Raw genomic sequence first — 26,004 nt, forward strand, 5'->3', positions numbered from 1 at the left:
CTCCCTGGTATTTCAGCTTCTCTCCCTCTCCTTTCGCCCTTCCCCCCACCCCGTTGCACGCATGCGCGCTCTCATGCCCTAAAACGAATCTTAAACACTTGGTAAACGGTAGCCTTGCCATTGCTCACACTTTCAAAGTTGAGTGTTTTATAATGTACTCTACTGTTTAATTTAAAAATTTTAATTGAAGAAAAAAAAATATATATATATAATCGGACGTTCCCAGCGTCGTAAAGCTTTGGAAATTCAGATAACAGACAGAAACATTTAATTCATATTTATTTCACATTTGATCTGTAAACTTTTTATTAAAAAAAAAATCCACTGTCATTAGCAACGTGTGCTGCCATTAGTTTGTCTTTAGTGAAATAAGAGCGCAGGCCTTAAAGAGTCTCTGTCTAAAACATGTAGAAACTTCGATGTAAACACGAGGTGTCCGCCCTCCTCCCTTGATTTTGGGAGTTCGTCAATGACATGATCTCAACCAGAAAAGCAGGGGGGAAAGGACAGCACTTTGATACCTAAGAGCTCCCGGGGCAGGAACTGCACAGTTTGGCAGGCTCATTTGTCTTTTTGAACTGTTTACCTTGGGCAAATTGTATCAGGTTTGCTTCTTCCACATAATTTCCACTCCTCCATCTAAAAACAGCAGCTAAAAGATTTCTTGCAGTCAGCACTTTCAGAGAAGGAGGGGCAGGTGCACAAACAGACAAGATAGAAACATACATATTCTTCAAGCAGTGGCCCTGGAGAGAGGGAAGGTGGGAAAGAGGGAGGGAGGGACCCAGGAAAGATACTTTTTAAGTGAGTTACTAGGGCGAAGGGTGCATCAGAGGATAATGGCTTTATACACAGGGCTGCTGCAAGGCAAAAAGGTTCATTTACTTCTGTCTTGGTCCCTCCTTGTAATATTTACATAGGAAAAGGCAATTAATTATGCTGTTAGGCACAGGGGAAAACAATGGACAGAAAACTTTTCCCCCTCAGGGAATCTCAAAGCAGGTCCAGCCCCACGGGGCAGTCACCAGAAAGGGACTTGCATTGCAAAGGGGCCGGGCCTGAACCGAAGACCATGTGTCTGCCTCAAAGGCATCTCCAACAGCATCACAAGCCCAGACACTGGGGACCTTAGCGTGTACTATCAAAAATAGTGTTTATTTACAGTGGGGGGATGGGAGGATGGGCAGGGCTGCCCTGAGCATTTTTTAAAAACAGAGTTGGGGGAAAAGAGAGAGCAATTAGCTAGGGCTGGGTAACCCCCATCCCTTAATCCTTCGTGAACCATACCCTCTGGGGTCCGTTCAGTGCTTTTTTGCTCTGATCTGCACTGACAGCTGGACTCAAGGGAGGTGAAAATACCTTTAGGAAACAATACTGATTAGGGGACGCCCAGGAACCCAGGAGGATCGCTCCAAGTCACAAGGGACCCTAACAACAACTGGGGGGCCTGCGGCCCTCCCAGCCAGTTCTTTTCCCTGGGGGGAGGGGAGTAGGGAAGAGCAGAGGCCCACAGGAGGCCGCAGAGCAAGGCCCGGCCAGGAAAACACCGAGTAGGCAGGACCCGGGTTTCAGTGTGCTGGGACTGCATAGATGCGCCCCTCGATCCCCGCCGACTACAGCGGGCGCCAGTCTGTTCGCGGGTCGTGGACCCGGCGCTCACACGATCCGTTTCCTTTCCCCCCGGCAGAGGATCTTCTTGAAGGCCCGGCGGAAATCGTGGTTGAAGATGGTGTAGATGACCGGGTTCAACGAGCTGTTGCAGTAGCCGAACCAGAAGAAGAACTTGAAAAGCGTGCGCGGCACGGAGCAGCCCACGGCCGTGAGCGTGTAAGTGAAGAAGAAGGGGAACCAGCACACCACGAACACGCCGATGACCACGGCCAGCACGAACGTGAAGCGTTTCTCGCGGTTCTGCCGCCCGCGCCAGCGCGACGCCTTGGCGCCCCCGCCACGCTCCTCCCCTGGGCCCGCCGCCGACGCCCCGAGCCCCGTCGCCCCCGGCCCGCGCCGCGGCAGGCTGTCCCCGGGCTTCACCTGGCTCGCCCGGGCCTTGCCCTTGGCCCGGGGACCGCGCTCGGACCTGCGGGGCCCCGGGGGCCGCTCGGCGTGCTCGGACGACGAGCTCTCCTCCAGGTCCAGCGCGTCCGCGTCGCGCGGCCCGGCCGGGGCGGGCTCCCCGGGGGCGCCGTTGAGCTGGGCGGGCAGCGGCTCGGCCTCGGCGCCCACGGGGCCCACGCCGCGCTCCGGGCCCAGGCCGTTGGGCCTGCGCTCGGCGCCCCCCGGCGGCGCGGCGGCGGCGTCCGGGCCCCGGCGGCTGGGCGGCACGCGGGTGCGGCGCTTGGCGATCTGGTAGATGCGCACGTAGACCAGGATCATGATGAGGCAGGGCGCGAAGAAGGAGCCGATGCACGACGAGATCACGTACCACTTCTGGTCGTTGATCTCGCAGCGCGGCTCGGCCGGCTGCGGGCCGCCGCCGCCGCCCTTCTTCTCGATGGAGATGAGCGGCGGGAAGGAGATGACGGCCGAGATGACCCACACGGTGACGATGATGGCCTTGATGCGGCGCGGCGTGCGCTTCAGGTTGTACTCGATGGCCTGCGTGATGGACCAGTAGCGATCCAGGCTGATGGCGCACAGGTGCACGATGGACGAGGTGCAGAAGAGCACGTCGAGCGCCAGGTAGATCTCACACCACGCCTTGCCGAAATACCAGTAGCCCATGACCTCGTTGGCCAGCGAGAAAGGGATGACGAGCGTGGCCACCAGGATGTCGGCCGAGGCCAGAGACACCAGGAAGAGGTTCTGGGGCGCCTTCAGCGCGCGGCTTGTGAACACCGCGATGATGACAAGCACGTTGCCGAACACCGTGAGCAGCATGAGCAGGCCGGCCAGGCACACCAGAGTCAGCGTCACCTGCAGGGAGTAAGGGGTGGCCCGGGCGCCGCCCCCTGGCGCCTCGGTCCCGTTCCAGCTCGCGTTGCCCGCGTCCGGCTGCAGGGAGCCCATGGGCGCGAAGCTGCCCTCGGCCAGCGGCTGCTCCTGGCGGAACATGAACGCGGGTGCCCGCTTGCCTGGGCCTGATGCCAGCTGCCTTCCGGCCCGGCGCCCGTGGGTCCTCCTCTTCCTCCCGCGCCCCGCTCGCCCTGCGGCGCCTCACATGGGGAGGGGGCCGCGGGGACACCGGCCCGAGCTGGGGAGCGGCTAGCAGCCCATGGACCCGGCTCCCGCGAACGGCGCCCGGCCCGCGCTGCTGGCGCTCGTGGGGGGCGACTTCTCCTTCCCAGCTCCGCACAAGTTTTATTTCTAAGCGGCGGGAGAGAGTAGGTCGAGCCGATGGGGAAAGGGAGATTTATTCCTCAAGAAGGGAGAACAGAAATCATCGGTGGCCTGATCACTTGGAGGGATGACAGAAAATTTAAAATCTAGCTCTATCTTGACTCTCGAGCCTGAGCGAAAGCAAGAGGTCTTACCGTGTGCGGGGCCCGCCCCCACCCCGGGAGGCAGCCGAGGGGCGCCGATGCGGGCCTGGGGTCCTACGTCTGTCTTCTCACATCCCCGAAGCGATTACCAACTCTCTCGCTGCCCCCAGACGCGGCGGTGCCGGCCGGGCCCGGGCTGGGGCCAGGGTGCGGACTCTGCCGCCTCTCTCCGAGCGCCGCCGGACTTCCAAAGTTGCGTGCCCAGCTGGGGCTGGGGCTCGGCGCGCGGAGCTCGGGGGCGGCGACGGCGGCGGGGTGAGCCGTGTGCGGGCCGCATGAAGACGCCCCCCGTCCTCAGGTGGGCCGGGGCAGGTGGCCGATCGGCCCTCCGAGAGCCGCGGCCGAGGCACACGGTCTCCTGGGCGTTGGCCCGGCGAGCTGCGGGCGCTGAGTGCAGCCGGACCGGCCGGGGTCCGAGGGCAGCTTGAGTTGGGGCAGGAACGCGGGGCTAGGGCGAGAAGGTGCTGGGGGTGGCCTGGAGGCGGCGCGCCGGCTCCTGGGCGTCTGCACCGAAGCCGGAGCCGCTGCTGCTCCGCCGCGCTCACGGTGGACTGGTTTTATAGCCCCAGGATCAAGCCGGCGTTGCCGAGCAGCCGGCGTCAGCCCCCACGTGGGAAACCGACCCTCCCCCGCCCCTTGCGCCTCCCCTCCGCGGGTCTAGCGCCCTCGCCCCGCGTGGGACCTTGGGGAGCGCTGCTCCCCTGCCGGGACGGGCTCTTTGGAGAGGCGGGTACCTGGAGCGAGGGGTTTAAAGAGCCCGGGGAGTGGGAGCGGCCCCTGCTGGGAATTGGCCGAGCAGCTCCGGGCCGGCCCAGCCGAGGGCAGCTGGTACCGGGGAGTGCCCCCATCGAGCTGGGTCGGAGGAAAGAGAGTGGGGGACACTGGCCCGAATCGGGAACAGCACCCACCGGTACCAGCAGCACCCGAAGCAGCCTGGTCCTGGGCCATGCCGCTCTCGCCCGCAAGGGCTCCTGGCGGTGAGGCGAGTGGGGTCCTGATGAGAAAGGAAGGCTCGGGTTCGGATCGAACCCTTCGGGCGGAATGGGACGGACCCCCGGAGAGCGGGACCCGTCTGAGTCCAAAGCTCCCCTCTGGGGAGAGCAGGCCACGTGCGGCCTGAGCCGCAGAGCAGTCTGCCGGACACCGGCGGCGGGAGGTGTCTGGACCGCGCCCCCTTACACGGCGCTGAGGAGGGGTCCTGGAGGCGGCGGCCGCGCGCCGCGACTGAGCGAGGGCGCACTGACACCTGCTGGCGGCTCGTCGTTACGGCCGCCACGCCGGGCGCTTTCTTCCGCCTCTGCAGTCCTTTGCCTACAGCGCCTTCTCCTTTTTCAAGACAAGTTTGGGTCCGAGCTCAGGAAAGGAGAACCCAGATTTTAAATTGCATTTTGTCACGTTGCAGAAATCTTCCTAAAGTATATACTTGGTGTGTCGGGAGTGGGAGTTCGCCTGAGAAAGTCACATTGGGAAGGGCTCAGCAGTCATCACGACCCAAGACTGGCATCCCATCCTGGCCAAGACACGGCTCGCCGTTCCCACAGATCCGAGATGGCTGAGGCGTACCCTAATGATTGCCCAGTTTTAGCCGGCCACCAACCATTTTGTGTTGGTGGAGGCAGGAGAGCTAGTCTCCTCCCCTTCCCCGCCCCCATCTCAGATGCATGCACACCGTCTTTTAGTTAAGGAGGGGGGTGCTGGCCCAAAGAGGAGATAATCATTTCTGTGTTCTCTCTAACCAGAATAGCCTGGAGCGAAGTGAAGGGCTAGTTTTTCTCAGCCTGCCGATTGCCAGACCATAGATCTCGGCAGTTGCCAGCGGACCAGCCAGAGTTGTGTTATCTGCGCTTTCCAGATCAGGCAGTTTAAGCGTAAGCGCAGGAGGATAGGCACTGTTAATGGGAGAGATTAACAGAAAAGTTACCTAATTGAAGGACCTGATAAAGCAGAATACCTTCTGGAATCCCCTAAGCTGGAAGTTCAAGACCCAGCAGATCACCTCCCCCGGTGGCAGGGTGCAGGCTGGGGGCTGGAGAGGAGTGCAGGGCCTGGAGCCTTACATTAGGCCCCAGATGATGTCTACAGCCCGCCAGTGATACAGTGACTGAAACAGCATCTCTGGATGGACATAGTCAGGAAGTCTGTATCTTTTCAAAGCACTTCGCAGAGTCTCATTTGACTTTCATCTCCCAATCTCTGATCCAGTCGGGGGAACTCCTCTACTAGTCTTAATTCTGAGGAGCCAAAAAGCCCTTTTCTGGAGGATCTAAAGAAAGCTGAGAAGACAGAATTTCCTCCCTCTGTTGAGCCCATCACTTCCCACCCTCTACTCAATTCTCGGCTCCGAGTCTCCTGCTCAAATCTCAGCTCTGAGTCTCCTGGCAGGATGCAGTAACATGGCACTAGGCTCAGTTGGCCAGGTGATACACTCTTTTTTGCACAGCAACCAGGAGCCCTGAACTTCGAGTATGAATGATGAGAGACACAAAAATCCAAGGCCAAGGCAGTCTGGGGCTCACGGTGCTATTGACAGAACTTGAGGAGGGAGTCCTGGACAGCCTCCGCTGCCCATCTCCCTATCCCTGCGAACACGCTGCTGTCCTCCCGTCTCATTTCAGAAGCAAGACAGAAAGTGAAAACGCAGGCTGAAGTACTTTCCTTTCTTGGTTCTCTGCTGCTAGCCTGTGTATGACACCTCTTGCCACATTTTCTGAATGCTCCCCAAACAGCCAGTCAGTTCCTTAATTCCTGGGTTTGGAGTCTTTTACTAAAATGAGAAGAGAGGTCTTTCAAGGCACTAAGGTCTGTGAGACCAGTAGACAACATTTCCTAGCTTTGGTTAGTACTGGGCTGTGTCCAGAGCCCTTCACCTGCAGAGTTCTTCCTCCTTCCTCTTGTACATGTCCCTTATCACCAGGGGCTTGGCCTCCTTTCTTTGACACACAGGGTCAGTCTAACTGAGCTTAAAAAGCTAAGTGGGTACCATTATTTTTTGCTAGAAGATTTAGTGCTGTGCTAGCTGAATGAGACAGCACTAAGCAGAGAGACATCCACAAAGACAATACCTCCTAACCAGGCTTGCGTGTCAGCATTGCCCTGGAAGGTCAAACGCACTTATCAGTGCTCCCCCGGCACCGTCGTGATTTGTCAGGTCTGTGGTGGGAGGCAGCACGTGTATTTGAAAAGGTTGCTTGGCAGGCGCTAACAAGCGTGCTCAGGACTCAGTGGCCTAAGGGAGACAGGTGGTGGGGGGTGGGGTTAGGAGAGAGGAGCAACCCTCTGGGTGGGGGCAGGGAGGGAGCAACCAAACACCCTGAGGACTTTCAGCCAGTCAACCTGAACTACAGAGAAGGAGGTCCAGATTAGGAATCACTGCCCTGGTGGCCAGTGGGACAGCCAGGGGGCTATCCCAGGTCTCAGGGATCTGAGGCAGAACAGGTAAGAGCCACTACAATACGGAGGTTGACTTTTGTGGCTCAATAAATCACCTCTGGGCATCCAAGTGGGGGTCCACCACTACTGTTAGTATGAATAAAAATAAATACTATTTGTTAGCACTAACCCCATGCCCGGCATGATGCTGAGAAGTTTTTGTATTACATGTGTTGTATATGATCCCCCAAAACAACCCTATAATGTAGATACTACCTATCTTTACAGACGGGAAAAACAAGACTCAGAGAGGAAAACTGGCTAAGTAGAAAGTTCATCTAATAAGTAGCAGGGTCAGATGTGTCCTGATTGTAAGCCCACTGAGCTTTCCAGCTGCCTTTCTGTGGGTGCTGTCCTCTACCACACTGACAAAAGGAAACCTGCAAGAGAATCATCAGAAATACGAGTGTGGACGAGCTGCCAGATGATCCCTATATCCTCTTCCTTCTAGTCCATCGAGTGGCTGCTAGAGCAGGACAGTGTGGGGCCAGACGCGTCCCTTCACTCCACATCTGACACTGCCACACGAGAGGAAGCATTGAGCATCCTCCCCACAAGACTGAGCACTTGATGGAGAGCCAACACCAAAACACCGCTTACACAACCACGGAGTTGTGACTTCCCTTGACAGAAGTCACAACCCCACTCTCCTGGGCGCCATACGTACTCCCTTCATGGCTCGGGTGACCTTTTATTGCACCTGCTCACCTGTTTGTTTATACGATAGTATAGTAAGGGGGAAGGACTGTTCTGTTCATCTTTGTATGCCTAGAACTTCCATAAAACAGGCTTTCTGGAAATCAAATTTCTGGAACCTACCCGTTGGAGATTCAACAGGACTGTGGCAGGACTTGTATTGTTAACAAGTTCCTGAGTAAACCAATAAATACCAAATGTAACACGCGCTGGCATAAATAACGGTTAAATGCGTGGGTGATGACTGCATGAAAGAATTAGTGAATGGGTGGATACCACTTTCCATTAAGTTTTCCAAGAGGGAAGAGGCCCAGAAGAAGGTGCCTACCGTGGCTAGCACTTCATTCCAAAGTCAGGAATTAGTTGAGGTATCTTAACTAGTTCGGGGACTTGAGTATAGGATTCTCTCATAGTCTATCTATCTATCTCTGTCTTTTATTATCTCTCTATAGATTTTTTCCTAAAAAAAAAAAAAGAAAGAAAAAAACATATAAGTAATGAGAGATGTTCTATTTATAACTATCAGCTAGGCAATTTGCCAGTAAATGAAAGCTGCTTAAACTCCATAATCTGTCCTGGAATTCCATTTGTAACTGAAGGGTCAGGCAACACCAAAATGTACCTTGCCTTTGTCTGAGGGGAGCGAGGGAACCGGGTAGGAGGTATTATTAATAGCTTACTTTCTTTCTTTCTTCTTGAAGGCTTGACTAAGGGAAAAAAACAAAAAAACAACAAACCCATGCCTCATTAGCCTGGGCTCCTAGGCTGTGACATAACCCTCAGGAACAGGAGTACAGACACCCACGCACGGAGACGGTACTCGACACACATTGTCATCCATCTGAACACCAGGAGCAGGTGGGGAACGCCGTGTCCCCACTGCTGCCCCCGCCACGTGCACAGCTGGGACGGAATGCTGCCCCGAACCAGGGACATCTGTCAAGTCCCTGCCTTGTCCACACAGGGGTGGTGGGAGGGCAGTCACTAGGAAAAAATCCTGTTGCTCCCTCTGAGCCATTGTTTAATTCCTGCACTTTCTTGTAACCCGGGCCGGAGCCCTTCGGGGTCACACCGTAACTGAGGGCGAGTGTAAGCGCAGAGAAAGGCCAGGATGAGAGCTGTTGTTCGGTGCCTCCTGATCTCCCCCTTCCTGCGTCTCATCGCCAGCTGCCTGCTGCGGGGCTGTCCTGCTGTGCTCACAAAAACAAGTGAGACGTCCTGCCTCCTGCTCTTTCTCCAGACACCGGCCCATCTCACCCGTATCCCTGGGAGAGGAAGGTCGGTGTCTTCTGCTACCACCAGCCCCAGACCAAGAAGAGAGCCCTGTGCCAGGATGGGCGATTCCTCCCGGGTGCAAGAACAGGCTGGGCTCCTCTCGGGCCCCTCGCGGCAGCCCTCCCCACCCCGCGGCCGTGGACGTGTTTGTGTTTCCACAACCGTGGGACCGGGGAGGGCGATGCCCACACAGGAACCTTGCCGTCACCTCCTGCAGCTCTCCAGGGTAGTCCTCATAAATAAGTGCCCTTTCCCATCATGTCCAGGCGATTATCTTGCCTGTTTTGTCCAGAAGCGTAAGGAAAAGCAAACCTCGAATCAGTTACGTCAGGGGATGGCTGTTCATTCTCAGGTGTGATAGGGGAGCTGGAGCCGCTGCGCCTGGGGGTAAAGGAGATAATGGTCACCGACGTCAATAACTCTTAAACTAACATTCATTCATCTGGGTAGGTAAGGTGAATTCACCCTTCACATTTACTCAAAGAAACCATGGAGACACGGTGCCTGAAACATAACACACACACACACGCACATGCACGCAAGTGCACACACACCCATGCACACACACACAACGTAAGATGTGGTCTGGCTATCAACGCACCCTGGAAATGATTTCACAAACTCCAGAAGGAATCCATCTTTCTAAGGAGAAAATACAGAAAGGGTGTGTTTGCTACAAGTGACGGCGTCAGGGGAACCCCGAGAGAAGGGAGCAGGGGTCCTCGCAGCAGTAAACCCCCGGCTCACCTGTGAGCTGTGCCTGTGTGTGACCGACAGAATGCAGCAGAGCAGACCCTTCGAACACTGCACGTTGGCAACAGTGGCCGTAAAAGGAAAGATAAAGCCTGTGATCCGAAACCAGCCTTAACACCGCTATGTATTTGCTCAATCTTATAATGTGTATAAAATAGTTTCAGCACTTCTTCAGCTATGCCACTACAAAAAAAGAAGAAAAAAATCAAGCTACTAAAAAGAGTTCAGAGATTACAGTATGCTACGTGGAAGAGGCCAGACACAAAAGTCATGTATTGTAGGATTGCATTTACACACAAGATTCCAAATGGGCAAATCCAGGATGGCAGAAAGCAGATTTGTACTTGCTGGGGCTGTAAGAAGGTGAAAGAGGGAGCAAGCACTTTTGGGGTGTGAGGTTTGTTGTGGGGGTGATGAAAAAATGTTTTGGAACTAGGTAGAAGTGGTAGTTGCTCAACATTATGAAATAATCACTTTAAAATGGCTCATTAAAAAAATAAAATGGGTAATTTTGTGTCATCTGAATTTCATCTAAAAATTTTTAAAGATTTTATTTATTTATTTGAGAGAGAGAGATCACAAGCAGGGGTTTCTGCAGAGGGAGAGGGAGAAGCAGGCTCCCTACTGAGTAAGGAGTCCAATGTGGGACTCCATCCCAGGACTCTGGGATCATGACCTGAGCCAAAGGCAGACGCTTAGCCGACTGAGCCACCCAGGCACCCCTCACCTAAACTTTTTTTTAAAGAGTTCAGAAATTGTAAGCGGTTCTCCTCTACCTTGCACCCAAGACTGAAGAAATACAATTCCCTCAGGACAGTCAAATACAATTTTATATGTTTGTTTGCTTCCAGTGTTTTTTTTTTTTAAGTTTCCCCTTCTGATTTACTTTACATTATGAATATGCAAAATATGCTTCCAAAAGTCAAAACTATACAAAACAGAAAAGTGTCATCCCATCGTGATGCCTCCCACCACCTCCCCACTTAAACCAGTTTCATTGTCTTCCTTCTATGAAGATAAGCAAACAACATATCTCCTGTAAATCACTCCCTATCAGTTCGTATCGACCTTATTTTCATCTTCTTTTTTTTTTATAGCTGCATAGCATGCCATGGTGTGTACATATCATTGCTTATTCAACCAATTTCCTATGCTTGGACATCTTGGTGATTCCAATACTTTGCCGTTATAAATGATGCTGGGACGGATATCTCTGTGCATGTGCACTCTCATTTCGTTGGAAACATAGCTTGAGCTTACATTCCTAGGAGTGAGACTGCTGGGTTGAAAGGCAAATGCGTATGACTTTTGTAGATATTGCTGCGTTTCCCTCCACAGGGCTTGCACCATTTTGCATTCTCTCGGGTCACATATGCGAGTGCCCATTTCCCCAAAGTCTTGTAAATGGAGCATATCATATTGTCAAACTTTCAAATTTTGCAAACCTGATGGGTGAAAAATAGTATCTCATTGTAGCATTTGCATTTCTCTTATGAGTACAGCTAAACATCCTTTCCAGATCAACATTGGTCAATTTTACATCTTTTTGTCAATTGTCTATATTTTTAGCTTATTTTTCTATTACTCTATTTAGCTATTTTGGTCATAGTTAGGAAGGTTTTCTCACCTATGTTCTCCTCCTTTTACTTGTATAGTTTTAATTTTTACATTTAGATCTCTTAATCTTAGTAATAATAATAAAAGAATAAAAGCTTTAATTTTTTTTCAGTATTATTTTATTATTTGTCTGATAAGTCCCCTCTCTTACTGCTTCCTTTTCAGTGCTCTCCTTGGTATTCTTGAATATTAATTTTTTCATAAAAACTTTAACATTGACTTGTTTTCCTCCATACAAACTCATAGGTATTTTTTTCACTAAAATCTTTTAAATTCTTTATTTAAATTCGATTCAGCTGACATACACTGTAGTATTAGTTTGAGGGGTAGAATTTAGTGATTCACCAGTTGCATATAACACTCAGTGCTCATTATATCAAGTCCCCTCCTTAATGCCCATCATCCAGTTATCCCATCCTCCCACCAACATCCCCTCCAGCAACCCTCAGTTTGTTTCCTAGAGTTTAGCATCTCTTATGGTTTGCCTCCCTATTTTCATCTTACTTTATTTTTCCTTCCCTTCCCTTATGTTCATTTGTTTTGTTTCTTAAATTCCACATATGAGTGAAATCATGTATGATTTGTCTGTCTCGGACTTATTTTATTTAGTATAATACCCTCTAGCTCCATCCACACTATTGCAAAAGGCACGATTTCATTCTTTTTGATAGCTGAGTAATATTCCATCATATACATATATACACAGTATATATATCTTCTTATACATACTGTGTATATATGTATATAATGGAATATATATATATATAGTATCTATATACTGTATATAGTATTTATCCATTTATCAGTCAATGGACATCTGGGATCTTCCTGTATTTGGGCTATTGTGTACATTTCTATTAATTTAGGGAGAATCAATATCTGGATGATGCTGAGATATCCTATTTGAGGAGAAGAAATGTCTTTCAAATTGTTCAAGTCTCCTCTGTTTTTTAGGAATGTTTTTTACAATATGTATTTTTATATTTTTTTTACTGTATGTGTTAATATACATCTATATCTATGCTTTTGAACATTTCTTATTATTTCTTGTTTATTATTATTTTATTTTTCTTCTTCCTAATGTAAATGGGATTTTCTCATCCATTGTATCTACTGGTTATTATTCATATATATCATACATTCTCAATGAGTCAACAGCATACAGTATATTGTGTTAAGTTTTGGTCTCAGTTTTGTCGTAGTATCTTATCTTAAAATTCTGTATTATATTTATTATGTTCTTCTCTATTTTGTCCTTTCTTGATTTAACAAAAATTATGTAGGAAGGCTTGTCTTTTTCTTCTAGTGGTTATCTTTGAATTAATACTTTTTTTTATAATGCCCTAGGTTTTTTTTCTTACTAACCTTTCATTATATGGTATGTTGCTTTTAAGTGGTATCTTTCAATTGTCATCTACACAAAAATTACCTCTATTTTCCTCTCTCTCCCTTCTCAACAATTTCATCAAGATATAATTCATATACCACAATTCATCCACCTAAAGTACACAATTCAATGATTCTTAGTATATTCCCAGAATTGTACAAGCACCCCCACAATCAGTTATAGGAAACTGTCATCACTCCAAAAAGGAATCATGTACCAATTAGCAATCACTTTCCATTTCCCACACTTCTCCCAGCCCGGGCAACCATTTATCTACTTTCAGTCTCTATAGTTTTCCCTCTACTGGACATTTCGTGTAGATGAAATCATATAATTTGTGGCATTTTGTGACTGGATTGTTTTATTTAGCATGTTTTCAGTGTTTATCCATATTGTAATATAATCAGTATTCCTCTTTTTTATTGCCAAATACTATTCCATTCTGTGGGTATATCACATTCTATTTATTCATTAATCGGTGATTAGTTGATTATTTCCACTTTTAGCTATTATTAATAATGCTGAATGAATATTAATGTACAAGTTTTTATGTAGACATATGTTTTCATTTCCCTTGGATGTATATCTAGGAGTGGGGTCATCTATAGGTCTGTGCTTAACATTTTGGAACTTCCAGACTCTTTTCCAAAGCATCTGCACCATTTTACATTTCCACCAGTAATTTGAGCATTCCAGTTTCTTCATGTCCTCACCAATGTGTGGTATTAGCTTTCTTTTTTATTATAGCCATCCTAGTGGGTATTAAGTGGTACCTCATTATGGTGTTGATTGGTATCCCTTCTCCCCTTTTTTGGATTGCATCCTTTCTACTTTGCCAGAATATTTAATAGCTGCATATTCTTCCTAACCCTCACTCCATCCTTATTTTGGTTTTTGTTTGTTTGTTTGTTTTTTAATTTCTAAATATAAGCTAGAAATTTACTTTAATACTCTTGGCACTTTTGAAACACACAGGTCTGTATTTGAATCAGCTTCCCCTACTTACCCTGTGCCCACACAGACGTCACTTAACCTCTGTGAACCTCAGTTTCAGCATCTGTAAACTGGGAATAATAGAACTTATTTCCTGTGGCAGGAATTAGATGAGATGATGCATATTAAGTACTCAACAATACTGCCTACCATATACTAATGGCTAATTCGTGATATGTATCATTACTAATATTGCTAATTATTTCCTACTCTCTTCTACATAAGTAGTATAGAGGATGTAATAACACAAGAGAGGCCACAAAGGAGAAAGAGACCTCACCTCAAAAAGATGTTTTGTGAAAGATAGCTTGGTAATGATGCATGTTTAAGGGTACTGTGTTCTAAAACTCTAGAAGAGTCTAAGGGTCCTCACATAACCCTAGCATGGATCGTAGCACAGAGTCCATTACGCTAGGGAGCACTGTTCATGAGTAGTGGAGAACCATATTGGAATGTCTAGGCAGCTATGGATAGAGACCAGGCTAGAAAAATGCATTTCCAATAAATCTCAGATAACATTAGCCTAGGTAATCCAGAGATCTGAAGAAAAACAGTGGAAGCAACACAAGATTTGCCAGACTGACTCAGACAAACTCTTTTTCACCAACACCTTAATATCCTCCCTAGTTGATGATAAGACTTCACTACATTTTTTTCTATTTTTATAATATTTTTTCAAATCACTAAAATATTTATTTCTTGTTTTTCTCCACATTAGAATGCAATGAGTCAGAAGAATGTTATTGGCGAGGAAAAGAAGCAAACATTTAAAAATAGGAAATTCATACTGAAGAAATGCAGAAATGTCATTTTAAGATTATATTTTGGCGAAGGCAATTAATAAGCTTTTAACAGATGTTATCCAAACAAAATAAACTTTAAAAAGCAACATGATTTTGACAATATTGATTGCAAAATGAAATGACTTTTTTTTAATGTGCTAAAGAGGGACTAACCATGTTCACTATTAGTGTGGTAAGACTCAATATGCAGTATCTGGGAATGTTAGCATGTTATCAAGGCTAACTCTGAGAGTTGCACAATAACTACATGCTAGGGGTTATAAGTCACTTGTACAGCCAGGAGTAAAACAGTACAAAATCATAAAGAAATGATACTTTGAGGTTGCTTTTTACCACTTGGGGTATCAGAGTACTGCCATAATTTCTTGGAGAAAGCACAAGAGTCAATTTAACACCAAAAGAAGTAACAACTAGAATATTTCTGAGAAAAATGGTGTTTCAAAATTTGAGAGGCTAACTATAAATATACCAGAATGGCTAAAATAAAAACAGTAATACTAAGTGTCAGACAAAATGTGGACCTATTGGAATTCTCATACATTTACTGGTAGATATGTAAATTAATTCAAACACTTTGGAAAATTGTTCAGCAGTATATTTTAAAGCTGAACATAGGTATATTCTATAATAATTTCATTCTTAGGTATATATTAAACAGATATGCATATATCTGTTTATTAAAAGACACATTTAAAAATATCCATAGAAACTCAAAACTGGAAACAATTTTATTATCTATCAAAATGGTAGAATGGTTAAAAAAATTGTGGTATATTCCCAGGATGAAATGTTATACAGCAATGCAAATCACTAAACTACAACTAGAGGCAACACTATGAATCTAATTGGTAATTTATGTACTCTCTGTCTTCTTCCCATCCTTCACATCTTTTTAGACTTTATCTTTTTAAATTCTTTAATTTTTTATTAACATATAATGTATTATTAGCCCCAGGGGTACAGGTCTGTGAATCGCCAGGTTTACACACTTCACAGCACTCACCATAGCACATACCCTCCCCAATGTCCATAACCCAACCACCCTCTCGCTAGCCCACTCCCCCCGCAACCCTCAGTTGTTTTGTGATATTAAGAGTCTCTTACGGTTTGTCTCCTTCCCAATCCCATCTTGTTTCATTTAATCTTTTCCTACCCCCCAAACCCCCATGGTTGCATCTCCACTTCCTCATATCAGGGAGATCATATGATAATTGCCTTTTTCTGATTGACTTATTTCACTCAGCATAATACCCTCTAGTTCCATCCACGTCTAGACCTTATTTTTTTAGAGCAGTTTTAGGTTCATGAAATTGAGTGGAAAATAGTTTTCCCATATATATCCTCCCCCCTACCAACACACACACACACACACACACACACACTCTCCAAACATGAGTATACTGTACTACAATTGTGCATTTGTTACAACTGATGAACTAACCTTGACACTCCATTATCACCAAAGTCCACAGTTTATCCTAGGGTTCACTCTTGGTGGTATATTCTATGGATATAGATGTATAAGAACATGTATCCCCCATCATAGTATCATACAGAATAGTTTGACTGTCCTAAAAAACATTCAGAATAGTTTCACTGTCTTAAAAATCCCATGCTCCTTCCAATCATCCCCACAAGCCCTTGGTAACTACTGATCTTTTCACTGTCTTGTTTTGCCTTTTTCCAGAATGTGATGCAGTTGGAATCTTACAGTATATAACCTTCTCAGATTAGCTTTTTCACTTAATAATATGCATTTAGGGTTCCTGCATGTCTTTCATGTCTTTTCATGCCTTGATAGCTTATTTTTAGCACAGAATATTTCATTGCCTAGAAGTACCACAATTTATCCATTCACCTACTGGAGGAGGTCTTAGTTGCTTCCAAGTTTTAGTGATTATGAATAAACCCTCACAGACACCTGAATGCAGGTTTTTGTGTGTCCATGTTTTCAGCTCATTTGCTAAATACCTAGGAGCTTGATTGCAAGTGTATGTCTAGTTTTGTAAGGAACTGCCAAAGGTCTTCCAAAGTGTCTGTACTGTTTTGTATTCCTGCCATTAATGAATGAGCATTCCTATCACTTCACATTCTCACATTTATTATCAGGGTTTTGGATTCTAGCTATTCTAATGCGAGTGCAGTGGTATCTCTTTGTTTTATATTTTCAATTCCCTAATGACGTATGATGTTGAGAATCACTTAATATATTTATTTACCCTCTGTTTATCTTCTTAGGTGAGATGTGTTTCGATCTCTTGACCATTTTTTAAATGGGATGGGGTTTTTTACATTGAATTCTAAGAGTTCCTTGTAAAAATTTTTGTCCTTTATCAGAAGTCTAACACAAATATTTTCTCCCAGTCATGGCTTATATTCTCATTCTTTTACCAGAGTATTTCAAAGAACAGAATTTTAAAATTTTAATGAGATCCTACTTATTTCATAGATCATGACTTCAGTATTATACCTACAAGGTCAACACCAGATCCAATATCATCTAAACTATCTCCTGTATTATTGTCTATGTGTTTTATAGTTTTGCATTTTACACTTAAGTATATGGTTCATTTTGAGTCAATTTTTGTGGAAGGTTTAAGGTTTGGATTTTTTTCTTTTATGTGAATATCTAGTTGCTGGCCCACAATTTGTTGAAAAGACTACCCTTTCTCCATTGCATTGTCTTTGCTCCTTTTTGAAAGATCAGTTGACTATATTTGTGTCGGTTTATCTCTGAGGTCTCTATTCTGCTCTATTGACTTGTCTATTCTTTCACTAATACCACACTGTCTTGATTATTGCAGCATTATTCAATTCTTGAAATTAGGTAGCATTAGTCCTCAACTCTGTCTTTCTCCTTCAATGTTGTTTCAGGGTTTCTGAGTCATTTGCCCTTCCTTACAGATTTTAGAATCAGTTTGTCAACATCCACAAAATTTTCTAGAATTTTGTTTGGGATTATGTTGAATCTATAGATCAAGTTAAGGAAGAACCGGCATCTTGACTGTTGATTGATTTCCTATGAATGAACATAGAATCACTCTCCATTTTATTTAGCCATTGGTTTCTTTCACCAAGAATTATACTTTTCATCTTATACATATTTTGTTAGATTTATACCAAAGTATTTTATTGTTTGGATGCTAATGTTAAATGGTATTGTTTTTAATTTCAAATTCCTATTCTTTACTAGTATGTAGGAAGGCAATTGACTTTTGTATGTGAACCTTGAATTCTGCAACCTTACTACAATCACTTATTATCTAGGAGTTTGTCAATTCTTTTGGACTTTTTACATAGATGATCACATCATCTACAAAGACAGTTTTATTTTTTCCTTCCCTTTTACTTATCTTCTGTTATTGCATTAGCTAGTACTTCTAGTATGTTTGAAAAAGAAGAAATGAGAAGAGACATCCTTGCCTTCTGTTCTTAATTGAAAAGCTTCTAGTTTCTATTTACTATGCTGTTAGCTGTAGGGTTTGTTTTTTGTAGATGTTCTTTATCAAGTTGAGGAAGTTACACTCTATTCCTAGTTTTCTGAGATTTTTCATAAATGGATATTGGTTTTTCAAATGCTTTTTTCACAACTTATATAATTATGTGATTCTTCTTTAGTCTGTTGATATGATGGATTATATTTATTTAGGAAAATTAAAATGGCCTTGCATATCCGGAATACATCCCACTTGGTCCTTGTGTATATTTCTTTTTATACATTTTTGGATTCAAATTGCTAATATTTTGCTGAAGATTTTTGCATCAATGTTTGTGAGAGATATTGGTCTGCAGTTTTCTTGTAAAGGTTTTGTCTGGTTTTGGTATTAAGGGGATGATGGCCTCACAGAATGACTTACAAAGTATTCCTTCTGCTCCTAGCTTTTGGGAAGAAATTATAGAGAACTGGTATCAAATCTTCCTTAAATGTTTGGTAGAATTCCCCAGTAAAAACATTTGGCCCTGGCACTCTATTTTGGAACGTTATTAATTAGTGGTTCAATTTCTTTACTAGAATTGGGCCTATTCAGACTCTTTCCTATATTAGTTTTGGCAGACTCTGTCTTTTGAGGAACTGGTATATTTTATCTAGGTTATCAAATTTGTGGGCATAAAATTGTTCATAATATTCCTTTATTATCTCTTTAATATCCATGGATACTCTGGTGATTGTCTGTTTTTTATTTCTTCTATTTCTAATTCGTGTCTTCTTTTTCTAGTTAGCCTGGCTAGAGTGCTCTCAATTTTTCTTTTCTTTTTTTTTTTTTTTTTTTAAAGATTTTATTTATTGGGGTGCCTGGGTGGCTCAGTGGGTTAAAGCCTCTGCCTTCAGCTCAGGTCATGATTCCAAGGTCCTGGGATCAAGCCCCGCATCGGGCTCTCTGCTCAGCAGGGAGCCTGCTTTCCCCTCTCTCTGTCAAATAAATAAAATCTTTTTTTTTTTAAAGATTTTATTTATTTATTTGACAGACAGAAATCACAAGCAGGCAGAGAGGCAGGCAGAGAGAGAGGGGAAAGCAGGCTCCCTGCTGAGCAGAGAGCCCAATGTGGGGCTTGATCCCAGGACCCTGGGATCATGACCTGAGCTGAAGGCAGACGCTTTAACCCACTGAGCCACCCAGGAGCCCCAAGGCTCTCAATTTTTCTGATCTTTTCAAACTAGCTTTTGGTTTTGCTTTTTTTTTTCCCCTATTGATTTCCTGCTTTTAATTTTTTTTAAATTTTTCTCTTACCCACTGTGGATTTAATTTGGTCTGCTTTCCCCCTATTTTCCAAAGTTGAAAGCTAGATTGATTTTAGATCTTTTCTCTAGTAAATGCAATCAATGCTATACATTTCCCTCCAGGCACAGCTTACAACCCACAAATTTTGATGTTCTATTTTCATTCTATTTTGTTCAGAATATTTTAAAGTTTTTATTGGAAATACTTTCAATATTTAGAAATGCATTTAATGTGCAGTACTTTCAGATTTTCTAGCTATCTTTGTTATTGGTTTGGAGCTTAATTCCATTGTGGTCTGAGAATTCAAATATGAGAACATATTTGTATGCTTTCTTTTTAAATTTAAGTGTATTTTATGGTCCGTAATTTATGGCCCATATTTTGATGATTTTTCCATGTGAGCTTAAGAAAAATGTGCATTCTGGGATGCCAGGGTGGCTCAGTTGGTTGAATGGCTGCCTTCTGCTCAGGTCACGATCCCGGCGTCCTGGGATGTGCATTCTGCTATTGAAATCACTGATATGTCAATTACATCCAGTTGATTGGTGCTAATGAGTTCAACTATGTTCTGATTTTCTGACAGCTGAATCTGTCCATTATAGAGGGGTATAATAGTGGATTGTTTTATTTCTCTGTATATGTTAGCTCAGTTTTTGCCTTACATATTTTGATGCTGTATTGTTAAGTACCTACACATTGTTATGTCTTATTACTGATAATTTTCCTTGTTCTGAAGCTTGCTTTTTCTGAAATTAATATACTACTCTAACTTTGATTAGTGTTTCTGAAATTAATATACTACTCTAACTTTGATTAGTGTTAGCATGGTATATCTTTCTTCATCCTTTTGTTTTTAATCTGTGTCTACTGTGATACTTTTTTAATTGGTGCATTTAGACCACTGATGCTTAAAGTGATTATTCATATAGTTGGATTAATATCAAACTTCTGTTCATTGCCCTTGCTTTGTCTTACACATTTTTTTCTGTCCTCTGTGTCTGAATTGAGCATTTTATACGATTCTTTCCATTTTCTCTCTTCTCCTAATGTATCAACTATATATATATATATATATTTGTTAGTGGTTGCCCTCAAGTTTACAATATACATTTACAACTAATCTAAGTTCACTTTCAAATCACATTTATGTCACCTCATTGGCAAAGCAAGCACTTTATAACAGTATTTTCAATTCATCCCCCCATCTGTTACACTGTTATTCATTTCACTTATCCATAATCTATAGTCACCAAATACATTGTTGCTGTTATTTGGAACAAACGGTTATCTTTAGTCCAATTAATAAGAAAGATGATTTTATTTTACCTTCATTAATTCTTTGATGCTCTTTCTTTATTTAGATTAAGTTTCTGACCTAGGTCATTTCCCTTCTTTCTCTTAAGAACTTCAAGGAATTCTTGTAAAGCAGGTTTACTGGAGACAAATTCCCTAAATTTTAGTGTGACAAAGTAGTTCTCCTTTGGAAGAATAATTTTACAAGGTACAGAACTCTAGGGTGGCAGGGGCTCCCCCACTTCCAACATTTAAAATACTTCACTCTTTTCTTACGTGGTTTCAAAAGCAAGTCGGATTAATTTTCTTGTTCCTCCATGGGTAAGATATTTTTACCTTCTGATTTCTGTCAAGATTTTATCTTTGACTTTTCTGTCATTTGAATATGATATGCTTATGGATTTGAGTGCATTTATTCTGCTTGGTGTGCTCTGAGATCCCTCGATCTACAGTTTGTTGTCTGACATTAAAGCTGGGAAATTCTCTGTCATTTTTGCTCAAGTATTGTTCTCTCCTTCTAGTATTCCTATTACTGTATATCTTCTGTAGCTGCCTCGTAGTTTTGGGGTACTTTTGTAGTTTTTCTCCTTGTTTTTCATTTGGATAGTTTCTACTGACCTTCAAGCTCAGATTCCTTCTTCAACTGTGTCACTTGCTAATGAGCCCATCAAAGGCATTTTTTTTTTTTTTTAAGATTTTGACACAGAGAGCAAGCGAGCGAGCGAGGGAATACAAGCAGGAGGAGTGGGAGAGGAAGAAGCAGGCTTCCGGCTGAGCAGGAAGCCCAATGTGTTGCTTGATCCCAGGATCCTGGGATCCTGACCTGAGCCAAAGACAGACACTTAACCACCGAGCCACCCAGGTATCCCCATTCCTCGTTCCTGTTTTTATTTCTAGCATTTTAAAATTCATTCTTAAAATCAATTCTTAGAATTTCTATCTCTTTGGTTACATTACTCCATTTCTGCATGTTGTCCACTTTTTCCATTTGAGCCCTTATTAATCAGTTATTTCAAATTCCTGGTCTGACAGTTCAAAAACCCCTGTGATAGATATCATAGTCTGGTTCTGATGTTGGCTGTCTCTTCAAAAATTTTTTTCTTTTAATACACTTTGCAACTTTTTGTTGAATGCCAAATATGATGTATTGGGTAAAAGGAACTGATACAAATAGGTCTTTATGTTGGGGGAAGGAAAAGTGTTCCATTGTCCTGAGTAGGTCTTTTAGTGAGCCTGTGCTTCTGGGCTGTGACGAGGAAACAAATGCTTCTTAGTCCTCTCCTCCTCTACCCCCACCATTTCAGTGGAATAGGAAGGCCACACTTGGATATTTCTATTCCCCCACATGGAAAGCTAGAGGAGTCTGTAGTTGGGTGTTTCTCTTCCCCCAGATCAGTTAGGCTCTGATAAAATCTCAGCAGGTTACTGTCTGGTAATATAGCTTCTCTCCTTTTTTTTTTTTTTTTTTTTAAGATTTTATTTATTTGACAGAGAGAGATCACAAGTAGGCAGAGAGGCAGGCAGAGAGAGAGGGAGGAAGCAGGCTCCCCGCCGAGCAGGGAGCCTGATCCCAGGACCCCGAGACCACGACCCGAGCCGAAGGCAGAGGCTTAATCCACTGAGCCACCCAGGCGCCCCTAATATAGCTTCTCTTAAGGAAGGGCAGGGCTTGTTAAAAACAGAAATGTTCTCAGTATATTTCAAAATGGCTCCGTTTCCTCTCCTCATGCTGGAAGGATGAGGAAATTATTCTCCAATCTTCACTGTAAGAACCTGCCAGGGCTTCTGGAGATAAAAACTTTAAATAAAAGTGTGGGGGTCCCCTTTAGACTGGGCTGCTAGGATATTTTAACCCTCAGACTTGTCCACACTGAGACATCAGCAATTCATGCATTACAGTTTGGGTTTTCCTAACCCAACACTGGATTCCATAAAGATTTATACTTATGGGTATCTGCTCTGGGTATCTCTTCTGGTAATTGTGATTTTCTGTACCCACCCATTTTTCCACTTTGAGGAGCACCAGTTGCCCTGTGACCTCAATTCTCCTATAAATCTAAGAATTGTTGGTTTTCAGTTTGTTTAGCTGTCTTTATTGTTAGGACAGTGAGAACGTCCAAACTCCTTACATGCTGTGCCAGAAACTATAAATTTTTGCTTTTCAATAACATTTATCAACCTTGAATAGACTATAAAATTTACTGATTACCATTGGCCTTGCCTCACTAGAATGTAAATTTCACTTACCATGGTCTGTTTTGTTCACTAATATATCCTACACCTAGACAGGTGCCTGGCATGTTACTGAGTGCTCAAGTACTTGCTGAATGAATATATACCATTTCTTCATGCTTAAGTTTTGGATATTAAAAAAAAAATGAACTTGGATGCAGAATTCTCTATCAGCCATGTCTCAAAAGGTAACTATGAGAACTTTATTTGGATTTATACCTTATAGGCCATCTGGTTTCTATAGTTTTGGAAGTAAATGCAATCTGGTTTTAAGACTTGTCACTCCATTGTTCCCTTGGATTCATTTAAACTGGTCGGGATGGCTAGCCAAGAGGCCCGCTTTTTAAATTACTACTCAAAGAGCTCCAAACATCTCTCTCCCAAAGCTGAACCTTTAGAAAATGCATTCACAGTGAAGCATACAATATTACAAAATCAACATGATAAAGTCGAAAGCACAGTCAGCTAGTAGAGGTAGTCCCCACCACTACTGTACTACTTATTAGCTAGTTGACTTAACAAGTCTTTGGATTTGATTATTTTTATCTTAAAATGTCTTATTCTACCTGAAAGACAGGGATGGTCCATGTAATTTCTTTGAACCCCCAAACCTAAAGTCATTGATCTTTGACTTTATCCAAAACAAAAATTTTATTAGCAAATATTTCCACCTTTAATCAACATGAAAGATTATCCAACCACACAAAAATAGTAGCAGTTAAGAATATAAATTATACATTGTAGACTTAAGTCAAATACTTTGCTTATAGCTTATACCTTGCATTTGGTTTAAAAGGATACAAAGGAAAGAAGTGTGGAACTATTTAAATTGTTCAAATTTATGGTTGTTATACGGTTTTTCAAATTAGTAGATTCTTAATGGAGGAAAAGTGTTGTTTGATTTGGCTTTCACCTAGTTAGTCGGTTTCACCCATGGCAGTATATACATGATATGATTCAAATGGGAAGGCTACAGTAAAGTAATAGGAATACTAAGGGGTCAGAAGACTCAGGCTCTAATTTCAATGCTGACATGATACTGCATCAATGTATAACTCATTCAATTACCCTGGCTATTCCATCATCTTGAATATAAAGATAATGAAGATTTACATAAAAGTCAAAAGAACAGCATGGGAAAAACAGAATTAATATACAAATGATCCTTAAAAAAAAAAAAAACTCAACAGTTATAACCAAAACCAATTAAGTGGAAAAAATGATTATCAAGGCTGTCAAGTTTTTAAAGGTTCAAAATACCTGAACAATCCTCAGTGGAATTCTAGTAATCCAAATTATTTTAAAATTCAGTCTTAGACAAATAATAGTATATTGTATATTGTGGAAAAAAGTTATTTAATAACTGCCAAAGCACTCAGGTACAAGAAAACTCTTATTGAACCTAGAACTTGTTTTAAAGAGTTTCCTGGGTAGAAAAATTTGTGTATTTTATTTTTTAAAGATTTTGTTAGAGAGAGCAAGCAAGCACAAGCAGGGGAAGCGGCAGACAGCGGATGAAGCAGGCTTCTTGCTGAGCAAGAAGCCTGATGCAGGACTCAATCCCAGGACCTAGGATCATGACCTGAGCCAAAGGCAGACACTTAACAGACTGAGCCACCCAGGTGTCTTGTATATTTTAGAATTATGCATGTTGGGTTTTTTTTAAAGATTTTATTTATTTGACAGAGAGAGAGATCACAAGTAGACAGAGAGGCAGAGAGAGAGGGAGAAGCAGGCTCCCTGCTGAGCAGAGAGCCCAATGAGGGGCTCGATCCCAGGACCCTGAGATCATGACCTGAGCCGAAGGCAGAGGCTTAATCCACTGAGCCACCCAGGCACCCTCATGCATGTTTTTTTAAAGCTGGCATTAACTACGTGGTACTCAAATGTGTGTTTAAAAAAAAAAAAAATCGGTGTTCTCCATCAAGTGTGTGTATGGGTGTATGTATATGAAATGAAAAAAATGCTAATACTCAGATCTCTCATCTACAATTAAAACTAAATGAATGTGTTAAGACTAATTATGCCCTGGGGAAAGTAACAATAAGTTATTACTGTACAAAAGCAGAAAACTAGAAAAATTTTGCTTTTAGTTTTCATCTGCAATCTGAATTAATTAGGGGTTAAAAAAATTCTTGACTATACAGTGTTCTTTTGAAGTTGACATCAAAGGGTAAAATGTGTAAATTACTTGCATCTATGCTGATGTTCACAGGAGGAAAAAATAAATCACCAAACATTTTAGAAGAAAATGGTAATCATTCCAAACCCAGGATCATCCATAATTCTTCATTTATGTTAACATTTTATTCTCTATAAACCAAAGTCTATTGGTGCTTTTTAAATGGCAATCAATGCTCTCAATTGCCTCAGGATTCCTTTCTTAAGCAGTAATGAGAGGTGCTTTGAAGGTTAGAAAAATTGAATGAAATCAGCAATTCCCAATTTTTAAAAGTAGATTACTCAAAATACGTGTGAAATCCATTACATTGTGACCTCCTCAATGGTGAAAATTTGTCTGTAATGTGCGTTTGACAAGATACATAATGAACATTACTCTGCACCAACAACAGCGCTAGCTAAAAATGCATGGAATCTCCAGTAAGTAAAATTCAGTAAAACAGGACCCTCCAAACAAAACTCTCCACCCAAGTCAAAACAAAGTTGACTTCATTTATGTCTTCATCATTATGCTTTTACTCTTTCATATTCATATAGATGTACTCACATATACATATGGCACATATCTTCATACTATAGAAATTAAAAAGCTAACTCCATTCTGCTACTTCTACCATAAGCAATACGGCCATTCAGATGTTTAAACAGTGAGCATTAAAACTCCCTCCCTAATAAACAAATTACATTAAAATTAGGCTAATTTTCAAAGCTAGCAATAAAAATAAACAAGCAAAAAATCCAAACATTCAGATTCTTACCAAAGGAAGGAATTTTAGTAACCATACACTCAATTCAATAAAGTGAACTATGTTAAAAGACTTGGGACATTCACAATACCTAATTTTGAAGGTAATATTTATAATATATATACTCTCTCATTAGGCACTGTTCCACTTATAATTTAAAGGAGAAATTAATACCCAACTTTTAAAAATCTCAGTTAAAAACAATAGAGTTGACAGTTTCATTGCTGTGTGTGAGAATGCAAACTGGTGCAGCCACTCTGGTAAACAGTATGGAGATTCCTCAAAAAGTTAAAAATAGAGCGACCCTATGATCCAGCAATAGCACTACTAGGTGTTAGTCCAAAGTGTACAAAAAATAGATTCGAAGGGATACATGCACCCCGATATTTATAGCAT

General features: G+C 43.1%; 1 protein-coding gene across 2 annotated transcripts; it reads right to left on the minus strand.

Annotated features, from left to right (window-relative positions):
- Positions 1–228: 228 nt before the first annotated feature.
- On the minus strand, positions 229–3,582 carry ADRA2A (adrenoceptor alpha 2A). Of its 2 annotated transcripts, XM_032880197.1 has the most exons (2): positions 3,474–3,582; positions 229–3,042 (listed from the first exon to the last, which is right to left on the minus strand). In XM_032880197.1, exon 2 carries the CDS (start codon positions 3,007–3,009, stop codon positions 1,657–1,659), a length of 1,353 nt encoding a protein of 450 aa, XP_032736088.1. In that variant the 5' UTR covers positions 3,010–3,042; positions 3,474–3,582; the 3' UTR covers positions 229–1,656. The 2 variants fall into 2 exon arrangements, with proteins under 2 accessions (XP_032736088.1, XP_032736081.1); XM_032880190.1 differs by lacking the exon at positions 3,474–3,582 and having other exon boundaries at positions 229–3,119.
- Between the last annotated feature and the right edge of the window lie 22,422 nt (positions 3,583–26,004).

This window comes from Lontra canadensis, unplaced genomic scaffold, assembly GCF_010015895.1.
Source record: "Lontra canadensis isolate GAN:19392208 unplaced genomic scaffold, GSC_riverotter_1.0 scaffold3, whole genome shotgun sequence".
NCBI lineage: Eukaryota > Metazoa > Chordata > Mammalia > Carnivora > Mustelidae > Lontra > Lontra canadensis.

Bases quoted from the DNA above. Each gene is read 5' to 3' on its own strand.
- ADRA2A (XM_032880190.1), bottom strand. From the start codon at position 3,054: ATGTTCCGCCAGGAGCAGCCGCTGGCCGAGGGCAGCTTCGCGCCCATG.